We start from the raw sequence: 18094 nt of genomic DNA, 5'->3' as shown, positions 1-18094 counted from the left end.
TGCATTTTATTTCATGTGTGCTTAAAACCATACCACAGATGATGTATGTGCATTTTTGCTGTTGAGTAACCACAAACACATAATTTATGCAGTCTCTGCAGAACAACGGTGCTGTGGTGGCCATGACTGGAGATGGGGTGAATGATGCTGTAGCGTTGAAAGCTGCAGATATTGGAATTGCAATGGGACGCACTGGAACAGACGTCTGTAAAGAAGCCGCTGATATGATCCTAGTTGAGGATGATTTTCGGACCATTTTGTGAGTGACGCACAATCTTTTCTAAGGAGAACAGCTTGCTGTTTTACACTCCAAAATATATTAGATTTGTTTATAATATGTGTTTGTTAGGTTTTCAATGGCAAGTACAAAACACGCAAAACAAAAAATAATAATTAATATCGTTTAGAACACTACTTGGTAAACCAATGCTTCGCTCCTGAATACAACTAGTGGAATCATAGGATGTATGTTGATTCTCATTTCCACAAAGGTTAACTTGTAACTAGACTGATATCTTTTTCAGTGTGTTCAGATTAGTGAGTTAATTCAGTTCATATTTATTGTAAATCTTTTAAGATCATCGCAGTACAAATAAATATAATTTTGGATTAAATTAATAGACAAAGGAAACTAGCTGACAATTGAATAGAGTAAGAATCAGCTGCTAAAATCTCTAGAAAGTGCTTCATTAAAATTAAAACCATACCATTTTAAAACCTAAAGAAAATGTTTGTTACAAACCAGATGGAGTAACCCTGAAATCTATCCTTTTGATGGTTTCCTTCTTGCTTCTAAATGATCAATGTAGGAGATTGATGTTAATTTGCGTAGATCGCAAATAAGCTGACCCTCTGCCCTTTAGATACACTGTCACTGCTTCTTAATAAACAGCACGTTTAGGCGTCGGAAGAGGGGTCGCAATAGGATTTTCCGTTCTTTGAGTAGGCAAGGGCAAGTAAAAATTAGATGTGCTGTTGATTCAATTTTGTCTCCACATAGTCTGCTACTCCTGTAGAGAAGTCTCTCATACTGACCCATTCTGTCCTTAACTAGTCTATCTGGACCTGTCCTCTTTCACTCTTTGATGATAATTCTATGTTCTCCTCACAAATCATTATCGTTCTTTTTTATCATTATCGTTATTTTTTTGCTCTCGCTCAGTTTTTGAAGTCAGTATCAGCAATTTGCTTATTAAAATTTGGCCATTTAAAATTGTTTAAAAAGTTGAATGAATTAGTTTTAGCCATGTGGATGTTTGGTTTTAGGATGAATTGTTAATATCATACCAAGTTAGAGATTTTACTGATCCCTTATTAGTAACCCGGAGTCGATAGTACTGAACAAACTGCATTTTGACAATATGAGCAATGTTCAACAAACCAAACTCCCAGTTGGGCAGGAGAGGTGGAATTGGGGAGGTAATATAAGTCTACTTTACTCATGTTCTGTAATCGCTCATTCAATTTATTTGCGAAGGTAATGGCTCTGTAGGTCATAGAGGGAATACATTTTTGCAGAAGTCAGAATTTAAATTGTGGAGTTTAGCAGATTAACAAATATCCTCCTTAGAATTCACGTTGTATGAAGGTGGGTTTAAGTTTCTGGATGTTTAAATGGGTTTTTGCCCGAACCCTTCTATCTTACCACACCCCCATGTAGTGGTAAGAGTCTGTCCGATCTGCATTTCTTTCTACTGTTGCCCAGGTAAAATTACACCTATTCTTTTCAAGGACAGTTATTTTTATTTTACTAATTTTCACTATTAGGTTGTTCCATTGGTTACATGTGTTTATTTTGTCAAGAGAACATTACAGCACTACCTGGATTTGGGTCCAGGATAACAGTATTATCTTTGCATTGAAACGCCAGCATATGTGTTGACAGCCCAATTTAGGCGGAAAAATTATGATTGTACATAACGATGCCCCCATGTCAGATGTGTGTAAATTAAATAAGATGGGCTAGTACACTCCATCTCTTATGGCTGCGATTTGTGCTTATTCTTTTGGTGACCCTGGTGAAGTCTCATACTTTAGTTCACACTCAGCTATTCCAGTGCTGTTGCAGGATAGCCCTTAAAAAGGAGTCACGATACCCCAGTTTGCCAGCATCTGCTAGAGACGTCTAGCCGCAGATTCCTTAACTTAGAATATCCCCCCAGGTGTCAGACCGGATCCGGAAAATCTTGCGCAGCAGTACCTCTGCGCGCCGGGGGGCAGCGCCGTATGGCTCCGTCCTGACGTCGTCCATGGACGTTACGTCAGCGGAGCCATATATACCCCCCCCCCCCCACCGCGCCAACATCAGTTTTCTTCTTTTCCGCGTCACAACGCAGATCCTGGAAACCAGCAGTTCCTGGCCTAGTTTTGGGCCTTCTCGGCACTGCTGGTGTCATACCGGAACAGTGCGCAATGTCCTCCGGGTTCAAAGCCTGTGATGCCTGTGGGCATAAGATTTCTGGCACTGACCCGCACCTTTCTTGCATGTGGTGCCTTGATGTGCACTACGATTCCATAGAAAGCGGCGACTGTCAACAGATGAAGCCGAAGTGCCTACGGGAACGCCGTATGAAGCTGTTGGCCGCACGGCTGTCCGGCCCAGCCTCTTCTCCTCGCCGCTCTCCCTCTCAAGAGGGGGCTCGTTCCCGAGGCCGCTCCCGCGACCGGCTCCCTAAAAAAGGTAAGCAGTGCCACAAGCTTCCACTGAGGTCCACCTCCTGTAGGTGTGCCGCTGGCGCCCAATCCTCTTGTAAGGGGTCAGCTAAGGGCGCCTGGAGGTCACCTTCCCCATACCCTCCTTTTCCAGGAGTTGGAGCGATGCACGCCCAAATGGAGGCCTACTCCCGGGCTTTCACGTTGGTAACTGTTATAGCAAAAAGCGCACAGCGAGTAAGGGTAATAGTAACGTCCACAGTATATTCGGTGCTCCAGACAAAACTAGGTCGGTTACCACGACCTGTAGATAAGCTCACAGAAGCTTAAACAAAGCCAAAAGATTTTATCGAGCACTCAAAAGTCCAATCAATTACTCAGTCTTATATTATCTTGCTAGGACAGAAAAGTTTTATTCCAGAATCATTCCAATTATCGTCTTCATTGGATACATCCTTAACATCCTTCTGTAAGTACAATCTTCATATTACATGTAGCCACGCAATCTTGCAGCCTTGCATAAAATCTTTTGGCCTACTCCCGGGCTCTTCAGGCCTACGTCTAGTCCCCCTCACTCCCTGGTGCCCTTTCGGGCCCCACAGAGGCAGAGGGTACTCAGGCCGGGCCCTCGTCGGCGGATCCTTCCCCGACCAGGGCTGTGTGCACCAACTCCGGAGCCAAGGCGACGACGTTGGGCTGTGGCCCAGACCATCCTGGTCGCTCTAGCACACACCGCCAGTCAACGCATAGCCCTGTACCAATCCCTGCGCGGACGGCGGGTGCGGCGTCGGCGGGCTCGCAGCCCGGCTCCATTTCGGACCAGAAGCCGGGCTGGACATCCAAACCCACGCCCGGCTTTAGGTCTGATCCCACGTCTGGGGCAACGCATGATCCGATGCTGGTGGACGTCCAGGTAGCGTCCCCAGTGGAGGCCGTCGACTCCGACACGGCACCCACCGACCCCGCTGTAGAGGCATCCATCGCCGCCGGTGTCCATACGTTCGACACCGGCGTTCATGCCTGAGGTTGACCTCCCTCCAGATTCCTCGCTTCTCCGCTGCAGCCCTTTTGGAAGCTGTTGCTTCCCCTTGTCGGGGGCCACTGGTGCAGGTCCCTAGTGTGGCATGGCCTTCGGGTCGTTCCCCAGCTCCGCTTTTTATGGCAACTGGGAGGATTGGTCTCCAACTGTCTCCTACAGACGACCTCTTGACCCCTCCTAGGGTGACTACTGAGCTAGGGGCTGCCTATGCGTGGACTATCAACAGGGCAGCTGCTATCCTCGGCTTTCAGCCTCCTGTAGTACTCCTCATTCCCGATCCCTTCATGGATCTGCTTCATCTCGAGCCCGTTACCGTGGAGCCCTTGCTACCCCTTGGGGGTGCTTTATTAGAAGTCCTGCGTGGCACATTGGCATGGCCCTATTCTGGAGCCCCGGGTGATCGGACCATTGCTAGTAGGCACCGTCCTGCCCCGGGGGGTGGGATCCACTTTGCCTGTCACTCCACCCTACTGCTCAGGGCATGGTAATTCAGGCGGCTTTTGGGTTACAAGACTCCTCCGCTTTGCCTTTGTTTCCTCCCACCCGTGAATCCCGGTGGCTGGATGCATGTAGGAGACAGCTTTTCACTTCTTCTAGCGTGGCCATCCGCACTTTAAACACTACATGCGTGTTTGCACATGCGTCCTCCACACTCTGGGACTCCGTGGCTAACCTTCTTCCTTCCCTTCCGGAGGAATTGCGCCCAGAGTTTCTCCGTCTCTTCCTTCACGGCAAGGAGATGGCACATTTTTCAATCCGCTCCTCCCTGGATACCACAGACTCTGTGGGCCGTGCTCTTGCAAGGTCGGTGGCTTTGCGCTGCCATGCCTGGATGCGCGACAGTCGCTTCCCTGATCATATTCGGGAGAGCCTCCAAGACATGCCATTTAACGTAATAGACCTTTTTGGGGTCCCACGCGGATTCGGCGTTCTCCAGGCTTCTGTCAGGGCTACCGTAATTCTGCCGTGCCACTGACTGACTTTCTTTCTGGTAGCGGGTATTCCTTTACGGCCCGGTTTTTATCAGAAACAGGTTGGTGTCTCTGCATTGTCTGTATAGCTGTATGGCTGGGTTGTTTTCAGTCCTCTGACTGTCTGTTTTGCCAAGAGGACCCCCTTCTTGCCAGGGGCTGACCCTTGCCCTATGTGGGGTATTGGCTGGTGGCAGGTGTCTGCATTTGCCTTCGTAAGCTCCTATGAAGTTTTCATTGTGGGTATCTCTCAGGGACTCATATACCCCTTTACTGCATCACGCAGGGTCGCATCGCTCTATAGTCTGTAGTGCTTCGACTCCTGGTCTAGTTATGCTTTGTAGTGTCTACCTCGCATGGCCTGGCATCCTGCTTTTTGTGTAATGGTCCGTCTTTTGGCGCCATCCCCTTCCGGGTTGTTCACGCCACTAAGGAGTTGCCGTGGGCCTCTCTGTTGTACGTTGTTATGGCTTTTCGGCTTATTCCCCAGCAGTTTTCTCTACATCCCCGCTGCTTCCGCGCCGGGATTTCTACGTTTTGCTGGCATTCTTACTGTGGCGGACGCGTGGAGCCTGTTCTCCTTGAACTCAGCTCTTCCTAGCGTCTAGGACCTGTGAGTTGGTCCTGAGTACCCCTTGTTAAGCTCGTCTTTTCTTCTAATTGTCCTGCGAGGGGACTATTCTCTCTTCCGGACCGGAGGCAGACGCTGCTTATAACCTGGACTAGTTCCACTTTCTGTATAAATGCAGGTACTTTTGAGCGTACCCTAGTCCCTGGGTTTGGCCGGGTTTCGACATCCTCTTGAGGCTGTTTCTGCGCCATGATCTTCCTAATGGCTTGTGCAGGCTTTCCTGCCTTGTCTTGGCCCTGTCCTCTTACATCACCAGATCTTCTCTGGTGTTTGTGGCACGTTGCCTTCTTGCTATTGAGCGCATCTCAGCTGTTCCTGCTGTCTTGCTTCCTGGTGCTCTTCTGTTAGGGTACTACAGGCACCCTCTGGCCGCATATGAGTGTCCTTCTGGTTGTGTATGGGCATCCTTTCAATGCTCTCACACATGTCTGGCTGGCGAGGGTCTCAGCAGTACTCTTCCTCTATGGTACATGCGGGACCGGTACGCGTTCTCTCCACCATACCACTTACAAGTCTTTTGGGCCCATAGGTTCAGTTCTACTTCTCCGAAGGTGCTGAACTCCCTTTTCACGCCAGTTTCTTTACTGGGTGTGTTTTTGTTCCATATCAGCCCCTTACTGGGCAGAGGCCAGTATCCTGCTGCCTTTGTATCTTTACAGGAGCAGGTTCAACAGTGTTTTACGCTGTTCGAGTTGTTTAGTTGGGGCTATCTCGGACTTCTTATCGACACCTTGGATCCTGCGTATCCTTCATGCCCCTTTGCTCGTCTTCTTTCGAAGTTCGGCATTCCGCTCAGGCTCAGCGTTCTGGCTTGGTATTTTCCTTCTCTCATCCCCTCTACATATAGGGGTTTTCGTGTTATTCTGGATGGGCTGTGGTGCCCAAGCCGCCCCTTGATTCCCGCTTTCTTCAGAGCATAGGGGTCTGGTGATTGGCTGCGCTGTCATTTCTGTCCCCACTATGTTTCGCCCTTTGGTGGGCGACACTCTTTTGGTCATGTTGTTGAAGGCTAGGTTCTCTCTGTACCTTAGTGGGGTTCAGTCGCAGTCCCGCCTCCTATAGGGGTATGGCTGTGGTATCTATTCTAAGTTAAGGAATCTGCGGCTAGACGTTTCTATCAGATGAACAAGTTACTTACCTTCGGTAACGATGTATCTGGTAGAGACATAGTCTAGCCGCAGATTCCTTAACGCCCGCTCATCCTGCGACAACCCTTTCCGGTTGTGATTCTTTCCTTCACCTCCCTTTGTGTGTCTTTATTCATCTGCGGGGTGGCGTCTTCTCTTCACTCCGAGTCACGAGGCTACATTTTGTTTCGTGGCTCTGCTCTTCCTATTCTTGTGATTGGTTGGTATGCTCATATGCCATGTGTCATTTAGAATCCTTACCCTGAGTTGTCCAATGTGAGTCTAAATTCTTCTACTCCCATCCTTCCCTACTATCTTCTTCAACCTCTTGAGGTATCTTGCCTCTCCTGCACTCTAGTGGTTGCAGTCTGACAATGCTGCATTCGGTGGATCCCTTATTCGGATCTGACCTGAGGCTTTATGGTAGTTTGTCCTTACTCCTGAGTTCTGGACTGGTTGTCCTTCACTGTCATTTATTATGGTTGCAGCCTTTCTGCCGGCTGCTGTGATGGTTCACTGAGGAGCTCAATGATCAGTCTTCTGTCTCTGGTGGCACAGGTTCACAAATGCTAAGAGTTCGAATCCTGCCTATGCTATGCATCTTCTTTTGCCTCCGGGGAAGGGTTTGGACTTAAACAATTGCGGGGGTCCCTCCCAGAGTTGTTCTCTGTTCTTTTACCTCCCTCAGTTTACAATATACGGTGCCTGGCACTGTCTTTCTATGGTGATGTTTTTCACCATACCTTGTTTTTTCTTTTTCAGCCCACTGTTCCCATATTGTCCCAGTTTTTGGTGGTGGCTTTGCGTTCTGATGCAGAAAAGTCTTCTGACGAAAACTGATGTCGGCGAGGCGGGGCATATATGGCTCCGCTGACGTCACGTCCATGGACAACGTCAGGACGGAGGCGAACGGCGCCCCCCCTCTCTCCCGGTGCGCAGAGGTGCTGCGCAAGATTTTCCGGATCCAGTCTGACGCCTGTGGATATTCTAAGTTAAGGAATCTGCGGCTAGACTATGTCTCTACCAGATACATCGTTACCATCAGGCCTCGATCTACCTTTTTGAATGTAAAACTGTAATTGAGATAGCAAGCATCAAGGATCCCTCCCCTTTTTTCCATTTCCTTGTATTTTTGAAATAGGTATGTTATTGAATGTTTCACATCCTTTTCTAAAACTCCCCTGGAATGGAAGTAATATATTGCCCTTCACCCAAGATTCTAATTCGTCATGCAAACTTTTTGCAAATTGTTTCACTGCCTATTCAAGTAAGGCATTGTACAATAATGCTTGGATTTGACCTGCCGCACTTTAAAAGAAAAAGAAAAAAAAAAGTCAGATGAATCCTCTCTATGATTCTGGGATTGTTTGCAAATCCAGGCAGATTGAGAAAGGTCATGCTAATGGGCGAGAGCAGAACACAAGTTTTGAGTTAAATATTACTTGGTACACCATTTTGGCCTGGGGCCCATCGAGAAGCAAGTAGCTTTCAGATTTTGGTTAATAATTTTGTCTGTAACCTGAATATCATGGTTATTGGCGTTGAGATAATAATCCATTGCTTTACATTATGATCATAGTACAACTCATGTTTATCATGTAGACATATAATTAATGTCCAAACTTTCTTTGAGACATCTACCTTAGCCATTGTAAGTGGGCTGAAAAATAGTAGGTCTCTAAAAGAGGCGTGGTCCTGACCAAAGAAGCCAAACCAGTAATCTTTCCCAGGAGGAGTGGTCTATACAATTAAGGTTATGCCTTAAACTGTGTTAACTGCAATTCTATGCATCATAAAGCATGTCCAGTTATTAGTATTTGGTGCCACTCTGTGAGTGTTCTATTATTGCAGTCAGGCATATCACAGGACAACAAATATATGACTTAACTGGCCAGACCTTTGGACTTTGCCAGTGCTTGTTAGCAGCATCAAATAAATGAGTAACATTGTGATTTGTTTGTGAATAATTAGATTTGAAAATGTTTCAATTCAAAAAATGAGACTGAATTAAACATCAGTATGGTGTGCAGAAGATTTAGTTGTCTCTGTAGTTGTCACTACCTTTTACCCCATTTTCTGCTGTACTCTGCAGTCGCTAGCACCCTTTTTAAATCCACCAACTACATATATCAAGTCATTTCCTGCCTCTTCTTCACTTTCTTTTCTCTTTCTTCGTTTGCATGTCATACCTTGTGTTACCTCCCCATGGCCATGCCTTCCCTATAACACAAGCGCACATTTACATTTGCTCCCTTCTCATCTGTAGGTCAAGACCACATTTTCATTGCTTTTAGTCTTCTCAGTATTTCAACAGCTGTGTATACCTCCTTCACATACTTTAGAATAAAACAGTAATTAAACTGGCATATATTTAACCTTCACTCTTCAGAGAGGCCATTGATTGGATGAAACATGTAATCTGAACACATTCATGAGCCACTGACAGCGACTGTTATAAACTCACACTGCTTTCAGCCTCAACTTTGGAGCTGTCAGCCATGCCCCTCGTGAACATACCCACAAGCTGAATTCACATAGTCATCTAGAATCAACTCAGTTCACTGTATGCTCTATACAAGAGTCTGTTGCCTGAGTAATCTACAGAAACACATTTGGAAAAGGCGAATACTCTTTGGGGAGCAAGATGACATATGGGAAATGTAAACTAAAACTGCATTGCTTATATACATTAGATTAAGGGGTTTTGCAGTCAGTGTTAAGAAATCAATCTGTGTTTTTTTTGTAAAGTTACCGACATGAATATGAAGCCTGTTAAGGGCCTGTTACAATATCTGTTTTCTTTACTTACTATTGGTTCTAAGATCAGGCAGGACGTGTCCTACTTGAAGGGCTCTTCCTAGCCCAGCAATTATGTCTTTCCATCTTCTGAACTAAAACTGTAATTTTACCTCCTGGTATCTTTTTCTGTAAAGCCTTCCTTTTTTGATTAAAAGCATTCGCACATCCTCCATTTCATAAGATTCGCTCATTTTTCTAGACAATTGATAAATACTCTGCTTCCTTCCCCTAAGGTTTTGTATGCCTTTTGATTTTTTAGCACAGACTCGATAAACGTATGAATAGGTGGCATATCCCCGTCTTGTCAGCAGAGGTGTTGAGCAATTAAAAAGCCCAAATAAGCCTGTTAGCAGTTTATTCCAATTTGGCAAAATTACACATCCAAATGAAACCGGTAAATATTATTTTGCATATAGTGCACTGCCTTACCTTAGTTTCAGTTCAGCATAGTTTTGTACTCTGCTTTATGATCATTTAAGCTGTTTTCAAGATGTGGTTAATTCCATTTCCCCCAGCGTATTTTAGATGGGTTGTCAATTCTCTGTAAAGGTGCCTCGTAGAAGATGGATGGGGCTACCAGAACATAATCCAGTAAATTTACCCTACTCCCTTATGAGAAGGTTACTTTTGTATTAGTGACTGGAGGTGTACTTATGTTTTACATTTGGTGTAGTGTGGGGAGTAAGTTGGGGCCAGAAAATAGACCCAATCTCCGTTTTGTCTTTTAAAATAATGTCAGGAATGTCCGATAGTGTCAAGAGCACATTATGTTGGCAATTACTTGACTGTCTTTTGCCACAAAGATAAGGCCTACTGCTTCCAGTAGCAGAAAATAGAAGAACTGAGTACCAGAAAATTGTCCTGAAATGGAAATCAACAAGCATGGACGAACTGAAAGTTTTCACGAGAAAATATCCAACATGAGCAAGTAGCAGGGCTGCAAGCGAGCAACAAGTGAACAAAGAGAACGTGACGCATCAAGCTCTAACATATATATATCATGCTGCTGCTTGAGATGCACTCAGACGCCTACACAGGCCTCCAGCTGTAGCCCGTTTCACAGGTGTGGAAGTGTCAGCCCTTCAATATCTTTCACAGCCAAAACACCATACTGGCCTGACGCGTTTCGATTCCTCTTTCTCAAAGGCACTGGGTGAGAAACTGGCCCAGGGAGGGGGGGTGGCAGCAACAGAAAAAACAGGAATAGGCCTTGACCCCGGTGATGGGGTCCCCGGGGTCGAAATAGGCCTGAGGAGGAGCTGCGCGGCCTCCCTCCCTTTAAAAAAAATATATATAAATACGTGAAGGCCTGGCCCTGGGAGATGGGGTCCCTGGGGCCGAAATCCACTTCGGCTGGGGGCCCACCTGGCCCCCTCTCATTTTATTTCAATTTAAAATAAATGCATCATGCCCCGGGGGTTGGGGTCCCTGGGGCCCAAAAGGGTAAAGGGAAGGGGGCCACACAACCCACTTCCTAAAATAAAAAAACGAAGCTGGAAGCTCGCCGGAGGCTCCGCCCTCTTTGTCCAGTATTCTGCCAACACGCCTCGTGGTGTGTTGTTGGTTGGGGATGAAATTCCCTACGCTTTTGAGGGTTCTTAGGGGCTAACTAGCCCACCTGTTGCCTTCGTAAGCCCCACACAGTGAGATTGCTGAGGGGTGATCGGAGGCCATGCCCCTTTTTCCACCACTCTGCAAAGGCGTCTCTCGGCGCACTGCTGGTGGGGTGATGAGGTCCCCTTGCCCCCTGAAGGTCTCAGGACTAAAGTGCGTTATAAAGGAACGTTATAGTTCACTCATGGCAAAATGGGGAGATATGACGGCAGAACTGTGAACGCACCTCACCATACAATATCTACAAGTTATGGGATGTGGCAGGCATTTGACGCGCTGGTTTGCGTCCTCACTCCGAACTCACGCAGCACTCAGCCTCGCCACACTCCGCCACACTCCGCCACAATTGGGAAGTGGACCTGGGTAGCCAACTCACAGATAAGGAATGGGCTGGAGTGCTTGAAAACCCCACATACAACTCTAGGAACATGCGCTTCAGTCAGATACAATTTTACATTATCCACAGAGCGTACCTCACGCCTGCGAAAATCAATCAATACTTTAACCGCGGAGATGCAGCGTGCCAGCGGTGCGGAGAGATAGGGACTGATCTACTACACATATTTTGGGGCCTGCCCCACGGTGGGGGAATACTTGAAGGATGTAGCCAGTCTGATACACAAGAGTACTGACAGGGAGCTGCCTTTCACTTGGCCCACATATTTACTACACAAATTCCGCAGAACCCCTGGTACGAAGGTCACGTCTCAATCTATAGATCTGAGGCTGATAGTAGCCAAGCGACAGATTAGTAAAAGATGGAAAGCGCCAGACCTCCCACACATACAAGCTTGGCGCTATTCTATGCTTGCGTAGACCAGAGCGGAGAGCCTCGCTGTTAAGCGCGAGGAGACTCTGGGCCTTTGTAAGGTCCTTATTGCCATATACTGGGATACAGTCTACCTCGCACTACATCACAGCCTGAGCACGCGGACTGTTCTGACACGCCAGCCTCTGGCAGTGCTTAGCCACGTGAGCTTGTGACTGCTGTCAATGGTCACCACATAGTATAATCAGTTATCGTAAAATATCCTGTAACTAATATATATCAATATTTACATTATAATTATTGCGTTTGTATGAACAGAGTCTTAAAACACCTGAAGGCAAAGGAAGACGGCCATTTCAAATGCCAGCACTAAAAGGTCGTTGGTGTAGGCTACCTCAACAGTTCTCAAATATATGAATGATAACTCCTTATCGTAATGAGCCCGTTTCAAACATGCCACGGCTATGTCTCAATATGCCGCGAGAACAACCAAAGAATACGTCACATATTACTGATAAATGAACATCAAAGAGATGAGCAATTTAATGCCTTTACCTTGAAGCAGCAACTGATAGAACGGAGAGTACTCCGCATGCGTCCTTGGCGTTTCGCAAATTCGCCATCTCAAACTGCCTGTTTATACTTCATCACAACACAAAAATAAAGAAAGGACCAATGGTAAAGAGCTGTTCACAAATGAAATCTAAAGCACATGGGATTGTTCCTAAATGGGCGCTATTTTTTAATATATCGGGGTATCTACAGTGAATAAGTGATTAATGCAAATAAGACATATTAACCTCTTCAAAGTCAAGATTACCATCAAAGATTTAATATTATCTAGTGGCCTATAAGAGTATATAATAACAAATGTAACAATTCTCCTTTGGTGTTAAGGAGCATGCAAATATACCTGTTTACATCTAAAGTGAATCAAGTGTGTTGCAATCAAATAAAATTCGACCTAATATGACAAGCAATCAGAAAATAATGAATCAAAGTATCTACAGCAATAAAGAGTAGTAGCCCAAGCTCATCACTCTATCATCGGTGCAATGGTTTATGACCCAACCCTATCTCGCTTATATAGGCGCAATGGTATTAAAATAAGCAAAGTATGAAAAAAGACTCTGTGAACACAGTCCTGCCACCTATATTATATTAACAGTATCATCGAAAATACAATTAAAAGGTTTTCCACAGTACACAGAAAGTCCACCCAACATTAGTGAGTTGAGTACTGCCAAGCAAAAATAAGAATACCTTCCGCTTTATCTTGTCTAATACTCGTCACCATAACAAAAAGGGTAGAGTTGTCAATGATGAATGCCTTCCACCAATAGCATGCATGAAGGGAAAATTAAAAACAGATTTGGAGATAAGAGACCAAGAGAAGGGAAGGGAAGGGATGACAGTGGGACAACACCGCTTATTCATTTCGTACGTAGGAGAGTTATAAAAGGATTCCCACAATTATAATCTTGAAGGTGTATGTACATATTTACAGTTGTTACACAATTGTTCATGACTGATCAAGTTCCATATATACAAACAGCTAATGTATCAATTTGTCATTCATGATCCCAAAAAGTACTGTAACTCATTGTCAATATTGAAACCCAGTTCTACAGCACGTAATTTAAGAATCCAGCAAATCCAGCAAGCTTCGCATTGTCTAACTCTAAGCTCTCGCTTTCCTCCTCAGGCTCTGACATCAATTGGTATAGATTCAATGCCATGAAATGTAAAGGGTAGCTATTTACATTGTGCTGTGCAATTATTAGCATGTGTCACTATCGGATATCTTGCGTCCAGATTATTGAGGGCTCTAAAATGCTCTGCAATGCGATCCTTGAGACATCTAATTGTACTACCAATGTACATTTTCTTACATTTGCACAATATAGCATATACCACAATTTTAGTGGAACAATCTATGGTGGTCCATATAATACTCCCTGGAGCCATTGTATTGAAAATCATGTATTCCGTGGATAGAGAGTTTACACACACTACAATTCCCACATCTAAATGAGCCCTCATTAGGCTTGTGTAACCATGTCTGTTCGTGTACACCCACCTTAGGGCAACTTGGGCTAACCATGTTGCGTATAGTTTTACCTTTACTGTAAGTAATACTTGGGTGTTTGGAGATGTATGGCTGTAATGTGTGATTAGATGTCAGCAGAAACCAATACCGTCTGAGTATGTTAAAAACCTTAGGTGACCATGGGTGGTAACTTGTAACAAGTCTCAAAGGTGCGGAACCGGTTAGATCTTTTTTAGCTCTTGGTGTAAAAGTGTTCCTCCTGGCCAGATTGTATATTCTTCTTCTGGCGTTATGTAGGACTTCTTTCTCATATCCTCTTGTCAGGAATCTTAATTCCATGTCGGTGGCACAGTTTGCAAATTCCAAGTTGTTGCTGCAATTTCTGAGAGCTCTAAACAATTCACCATATGAAATGGTGTTAATTTGTGATCTTTGGTGTACGCTAGTAGCGTGTAGGATAGCATTACAAGATGTACTCTTTCTAAAATTTGATCATTGATTTTCCTCTCATCCACATACAGTTCCACATCAAGAAATAAAAACTTTTCTTTACTGTATGCCATTGTAAATGTCATATTAAACAGATTGTTATTCGTGTGTGCAAAGAAATTGTGCAACTCGGTACCAGTCCAAATGAGTAAGCAGGCAAACCCCTATGGAACCCGGCGGTGGCCGGAGAATGTCCTCGTCCAGTAACAAATTGAATTTTGGCGCACAGGTGAATAGTCTCATTTCCTCATTTTTCTCCTTTCCATTCATACCTCAAGAGCTTAAAAAAACAGTGATGGTAACTCTATTCATGTCAAAGTTAGACAATTCATATGCACTGTTTTTAGGAATTGATAAATTCCAACTGCAAAAATTGCAGTCTTTGCAAAATGCGTCAGTCAGACTCCTCCTGGGGTTGCACAGAGGACAGCCAACCTCTGCCGGAATTAGATCACTCCACTGGCTGACCATCAAACAGCGCATTGAATTCTAACCTTGGTACATAAGGCGTTAAATGGGGGGAGTACGGTGGATCTCCAAAAACTGTTCACACTATACGTCTCCCCACGTGCCCTCAGGTCGGCCAGTCAAGGTTTCATAGAAACCGTGAAGTTCAAACGAGCCAGATGGGTGGGCCGAGCAATAACATACTGCGCGGCCAAGCTCTTGAATAAATCTGCCTCTGTCCCTAAGACATCATCCTAACCTTCAGTGCTTCTGGAAGAACCTAAAAACTTGGCTTTTTACAAACATCTTGGCTACCCTCTCGGTCCCTCTACTACCCTCACACCTCAGCGCCAAGATGCTTCGGCATTCATGCACTTTACAAACATTTAAACATAAATATATGTATCTGCCATAGTACACTATATATTCCTTCCACCTTGCCCCTGATGGGCCCCAGATATGTGTCGCCTCCAACCATCCCATGAACAGCCATTCGAAGTACTGCATATAACCTGCTCCAAATGGATCAGGTGAACTGTTCAACATTAAAAATAAACAAATATACCCCTTGAAATACTCAACGGAGGAAACATGTCAACCTTACACAGGAAATAGGATTCCTTGCTCCTCATTCAGTGACTTTCTCCCAGTTCTTGTGGTTGCCCTGCCCCAGCAGCAAATCTGGTTTACTATTATTTTCTTTTTTATTAGATGAATTGTATTCTACCACTACTGCCATCAGGAAACTGATTTTTCCTTCACATGTCTCTCTGTGCCATTTAATTTTTATATCTTGATAGAAGTGGATGGTATATCCCATTGAGTCACTTGCTGCCCCCTCTGTCTCGCACCCCACCTCTCCCTCTGCTCCTTCTTTCTCCCTGGCAGCACGCCAATGCTCTTCTTATTGCCTCCTATTTTCCTTCGGTTCAGGCTTCTCTTTGGTACCTGGGCACAACAAAATGGCTGTGCACCACTTCTGTCAATATTTGCTTTGCCCATTCCTGTGCATTTCAACGCGTTGGAGGTCATCATGGAATTCTATGTGAGCGCTTGAAATTTTAATTGTTGTTTGCTGACGCATTTAGCGCGTCTTTGCTTCGTTTTTGTTTCGTTTTTTTTGGTAGCATTTTTAACTGTGCGCTGCTTGGGCTCTCCCCCCCCCTCTTACTTGCACTTAATTGGAATCTCCACCACCGTTTTCGGTGGGTCCGGGTTCTGTGGGTGGGTTGTTTCCTGATCGGCGACCAGCGCCATCTTTGTTTGGGACCAGGCTGTTTTCGGCGGGCGCCATCTTGGAGCGTCCACGCGCTCCTCCCTCCATTTCCGGCGCCTACTTAAGGCACTTTTAGGTATCTGACGGCCTGACAAGGTGGCACATCACCGCGCTGCGGTCTGTGAGCGCTTGAAATTTTAATTGTTGTTTGCTGACGCATTTAGCGCGTCTTTGCTTCGTTTTTGTTTCGTTTTTTTTGGTAGCATTTTTAACTGTGCGCTGCTTGGGCTCTCCCCCCCCCTCTTACTTGCACTTAATTGGAATCTCCACCACCGTTTTCGGTGGGTCCGGGTTCTGTGGGTGGGTTGTTTCCTGATCGGCGACCAGCGCCATCTTTGTTTGGGACCAGGCTGTTTTCGGCGGGCGCCATCTTGGAGCGTCCACGCGCTCCTCCCTCCATTTCCGGCGCCTACTTAAAGTCGCTCTCTCCCGCGCAGCGGGAACGCGCAGCTGGGACGCCGTCGCATGCCGGAGTCGTGCCAGAGTCCTGCCCGTCTGCGCCCGTCCGCGACAGGACGCGCTGGACGTGGCTGGACCCTGGCCCCCCTCCTGGTCGGTCTACTCTACATCATGCGGTGCTATACCAGAGATAGTCTGGTTGCCATTGAGAGGTCTCGACCACCTTGCCTGACACCAAGGGTTGATCCCTTAAGCGGCCCCTTATCGTGTGGCTGCGGATGCTTTACGCTGGCTGCCCCTGTAAGCAGGAGCTGCAGGGAAATACTGCGCGTGCCTCTAAGCCCGGTGCCAGGTATTAGCATTTGGAATCTTAATGCTAGGTCGCTTGTCAAGCACCATCTTGACATCAATGATCTATTAGGCAGGGAGTTGCCTGACCTATTTTGTGTAACAGAGACCTGGCTGCAGGATGCTGACACGGCCATTGTCAATCTGGCCTTCCCGCCGGAATACTCGGTATTCACCTTGAATAGGACCTCAAGAGGCGGGGGTATTGCGCTTGCCGTCAAGTCCTGTTACCCTACCACATGGCTTGGGCAAAAGATCTCGGGGTGCGAAAGCGCTTTGTTTAAGGTTGCTATCTCATCCAACTTCACCCTGTCGGGACTGGTAATTTATCGGCCCCCGGGGAGTGAAGTAACCTTCAGAGCAGCGTTACCCGAGGCTGTTAGTAATCTGGCTACGGGGTGCTCCAATTTCACCCTCATTGGAGATCTAAATCTGCACTTTAACAACTCCAGCAGCCCCTCAGTCGCCAGTTTCCTGGCCGACCTAGAGGCGTTACAGCTTACTCAGTTGGTGACGCAGCCCACACACTCAGGGGGTCACACCCTTGACCCGTTTTTTACCAATCTGACGGAAGTCTGTGTCACCAGCTACACACCTTTGGCGTGGACTGATCATTATTTGATACAGTTCCACTGCCCTATCGTGGCTAGTCCATCTAAGCCAATGGTGTGTTCTGTTCCAAGAAGACGCTGGAACAAACTTAAGCTAGATGAGTTCTTTCATCTCTTATCAGCTGACCCGCTTGACGTCTCAGGCCCTCCGGATCAGTTGTACGACAGGTTCACCGATTGGGTCTCCAGGGCCTTGGACACCCTCATCCCCTTGGTGACCCGTAAAACTGGTCCTGGCAAGGCCAGCCCTTGGTACGATGACTCTCTACGAGCCCTGAAGGTGTCTTGCAGGCGCGCAGAGCGGGCATGGCGCAAAGCCTACTCCAGCTCTAAGAAAGTCTTATATCAGGCTACAGTGAAGGTGTACCATCGGGTGGTGTGTAGAACCCGTGCCGCTTTTTATGCGACACAATTCAGGAATAGTTCGAACCCTGCAAAGGCTATCTTTAAGGTATTGAAAGACCTCACTGCCAAAAAAGTTATAACATCACACCAGAGCTCTCTGGAGCACTGTGAAAAGTTGGCAGAGTTTTTTCTGGAGAAGGTGAATGCTATTTATCGAGCCTTCCCCGTGGTCGTTCCCTCAGTGATGACATCATCTAAGCCTCCACCATCTGAGGGGCTGTGTTCTCTACCTTTGTTAAATCTAGATAGCCTAGGCATTTTGGCTCGCAAAGTGAAATCTGGGTCCCCTGAGGATCCACTTTGCCCTGAGGTGTTCAAGGACCTGGCGGCACATGACATCTCTCCGCTTTGTTCCTTGGTCAATGCGTCTCTGACATCTGGCGTTGTTCCACTTAAGTGGAAGCGAGCCATGGTACGTCCGATCCTGAAGAAACCTAGCCTGGATGGAAGCAAGCCGGAGAGCTATC

The 18094-nt window shown here is 46.2% G+C and overlaps 1 protein-coding gene across 7 annotated transcripts in view; it reads left to right on the top strand.

Moving 5' to 3' along the window:
- The window catches only part of ATP2C1 (ATPase secretory pathway Ca2+ transporting 1), a 912406-nt gene that overhangs the window by 685500 nt on the left and 208812 nt on the right, over nt 1–18094 (top strand). For all 7 annotated transcript variants that reach the window (XM_078663878.1, XM_078663881.1, XM_078663880.1 and 4 more), the window contains exon 21: nt 93–259. In XM_078663878.1, the coding sequence (XP_078520004.1) occupies nt 93–259 (167 nt within the window). The remainder of the gene's footprint in view (nt 1–92; nt 260–18094) is intronic.

This window comes from Lissotriton helveticus, chromosome 10, assembly GCF_964261635.1.
Source record: "Lissotriton helveticus chromosome 10, aLisHel1.1, whole genome shotgun sequence".
In the NCBI taxonomy this organism is placed as follows: domain Eukaryota; kingdom Metazoa; phylum Chordata; class Amphibia; order Caudata; family Salamandridae; genus Lissotriton; species Lissotriton helveticus.
The sequence above is the reverse complement of the archived record's forward strand: the minus strand, read 5'-3'. Positions and strand labels throughout refer to the sequence as shown.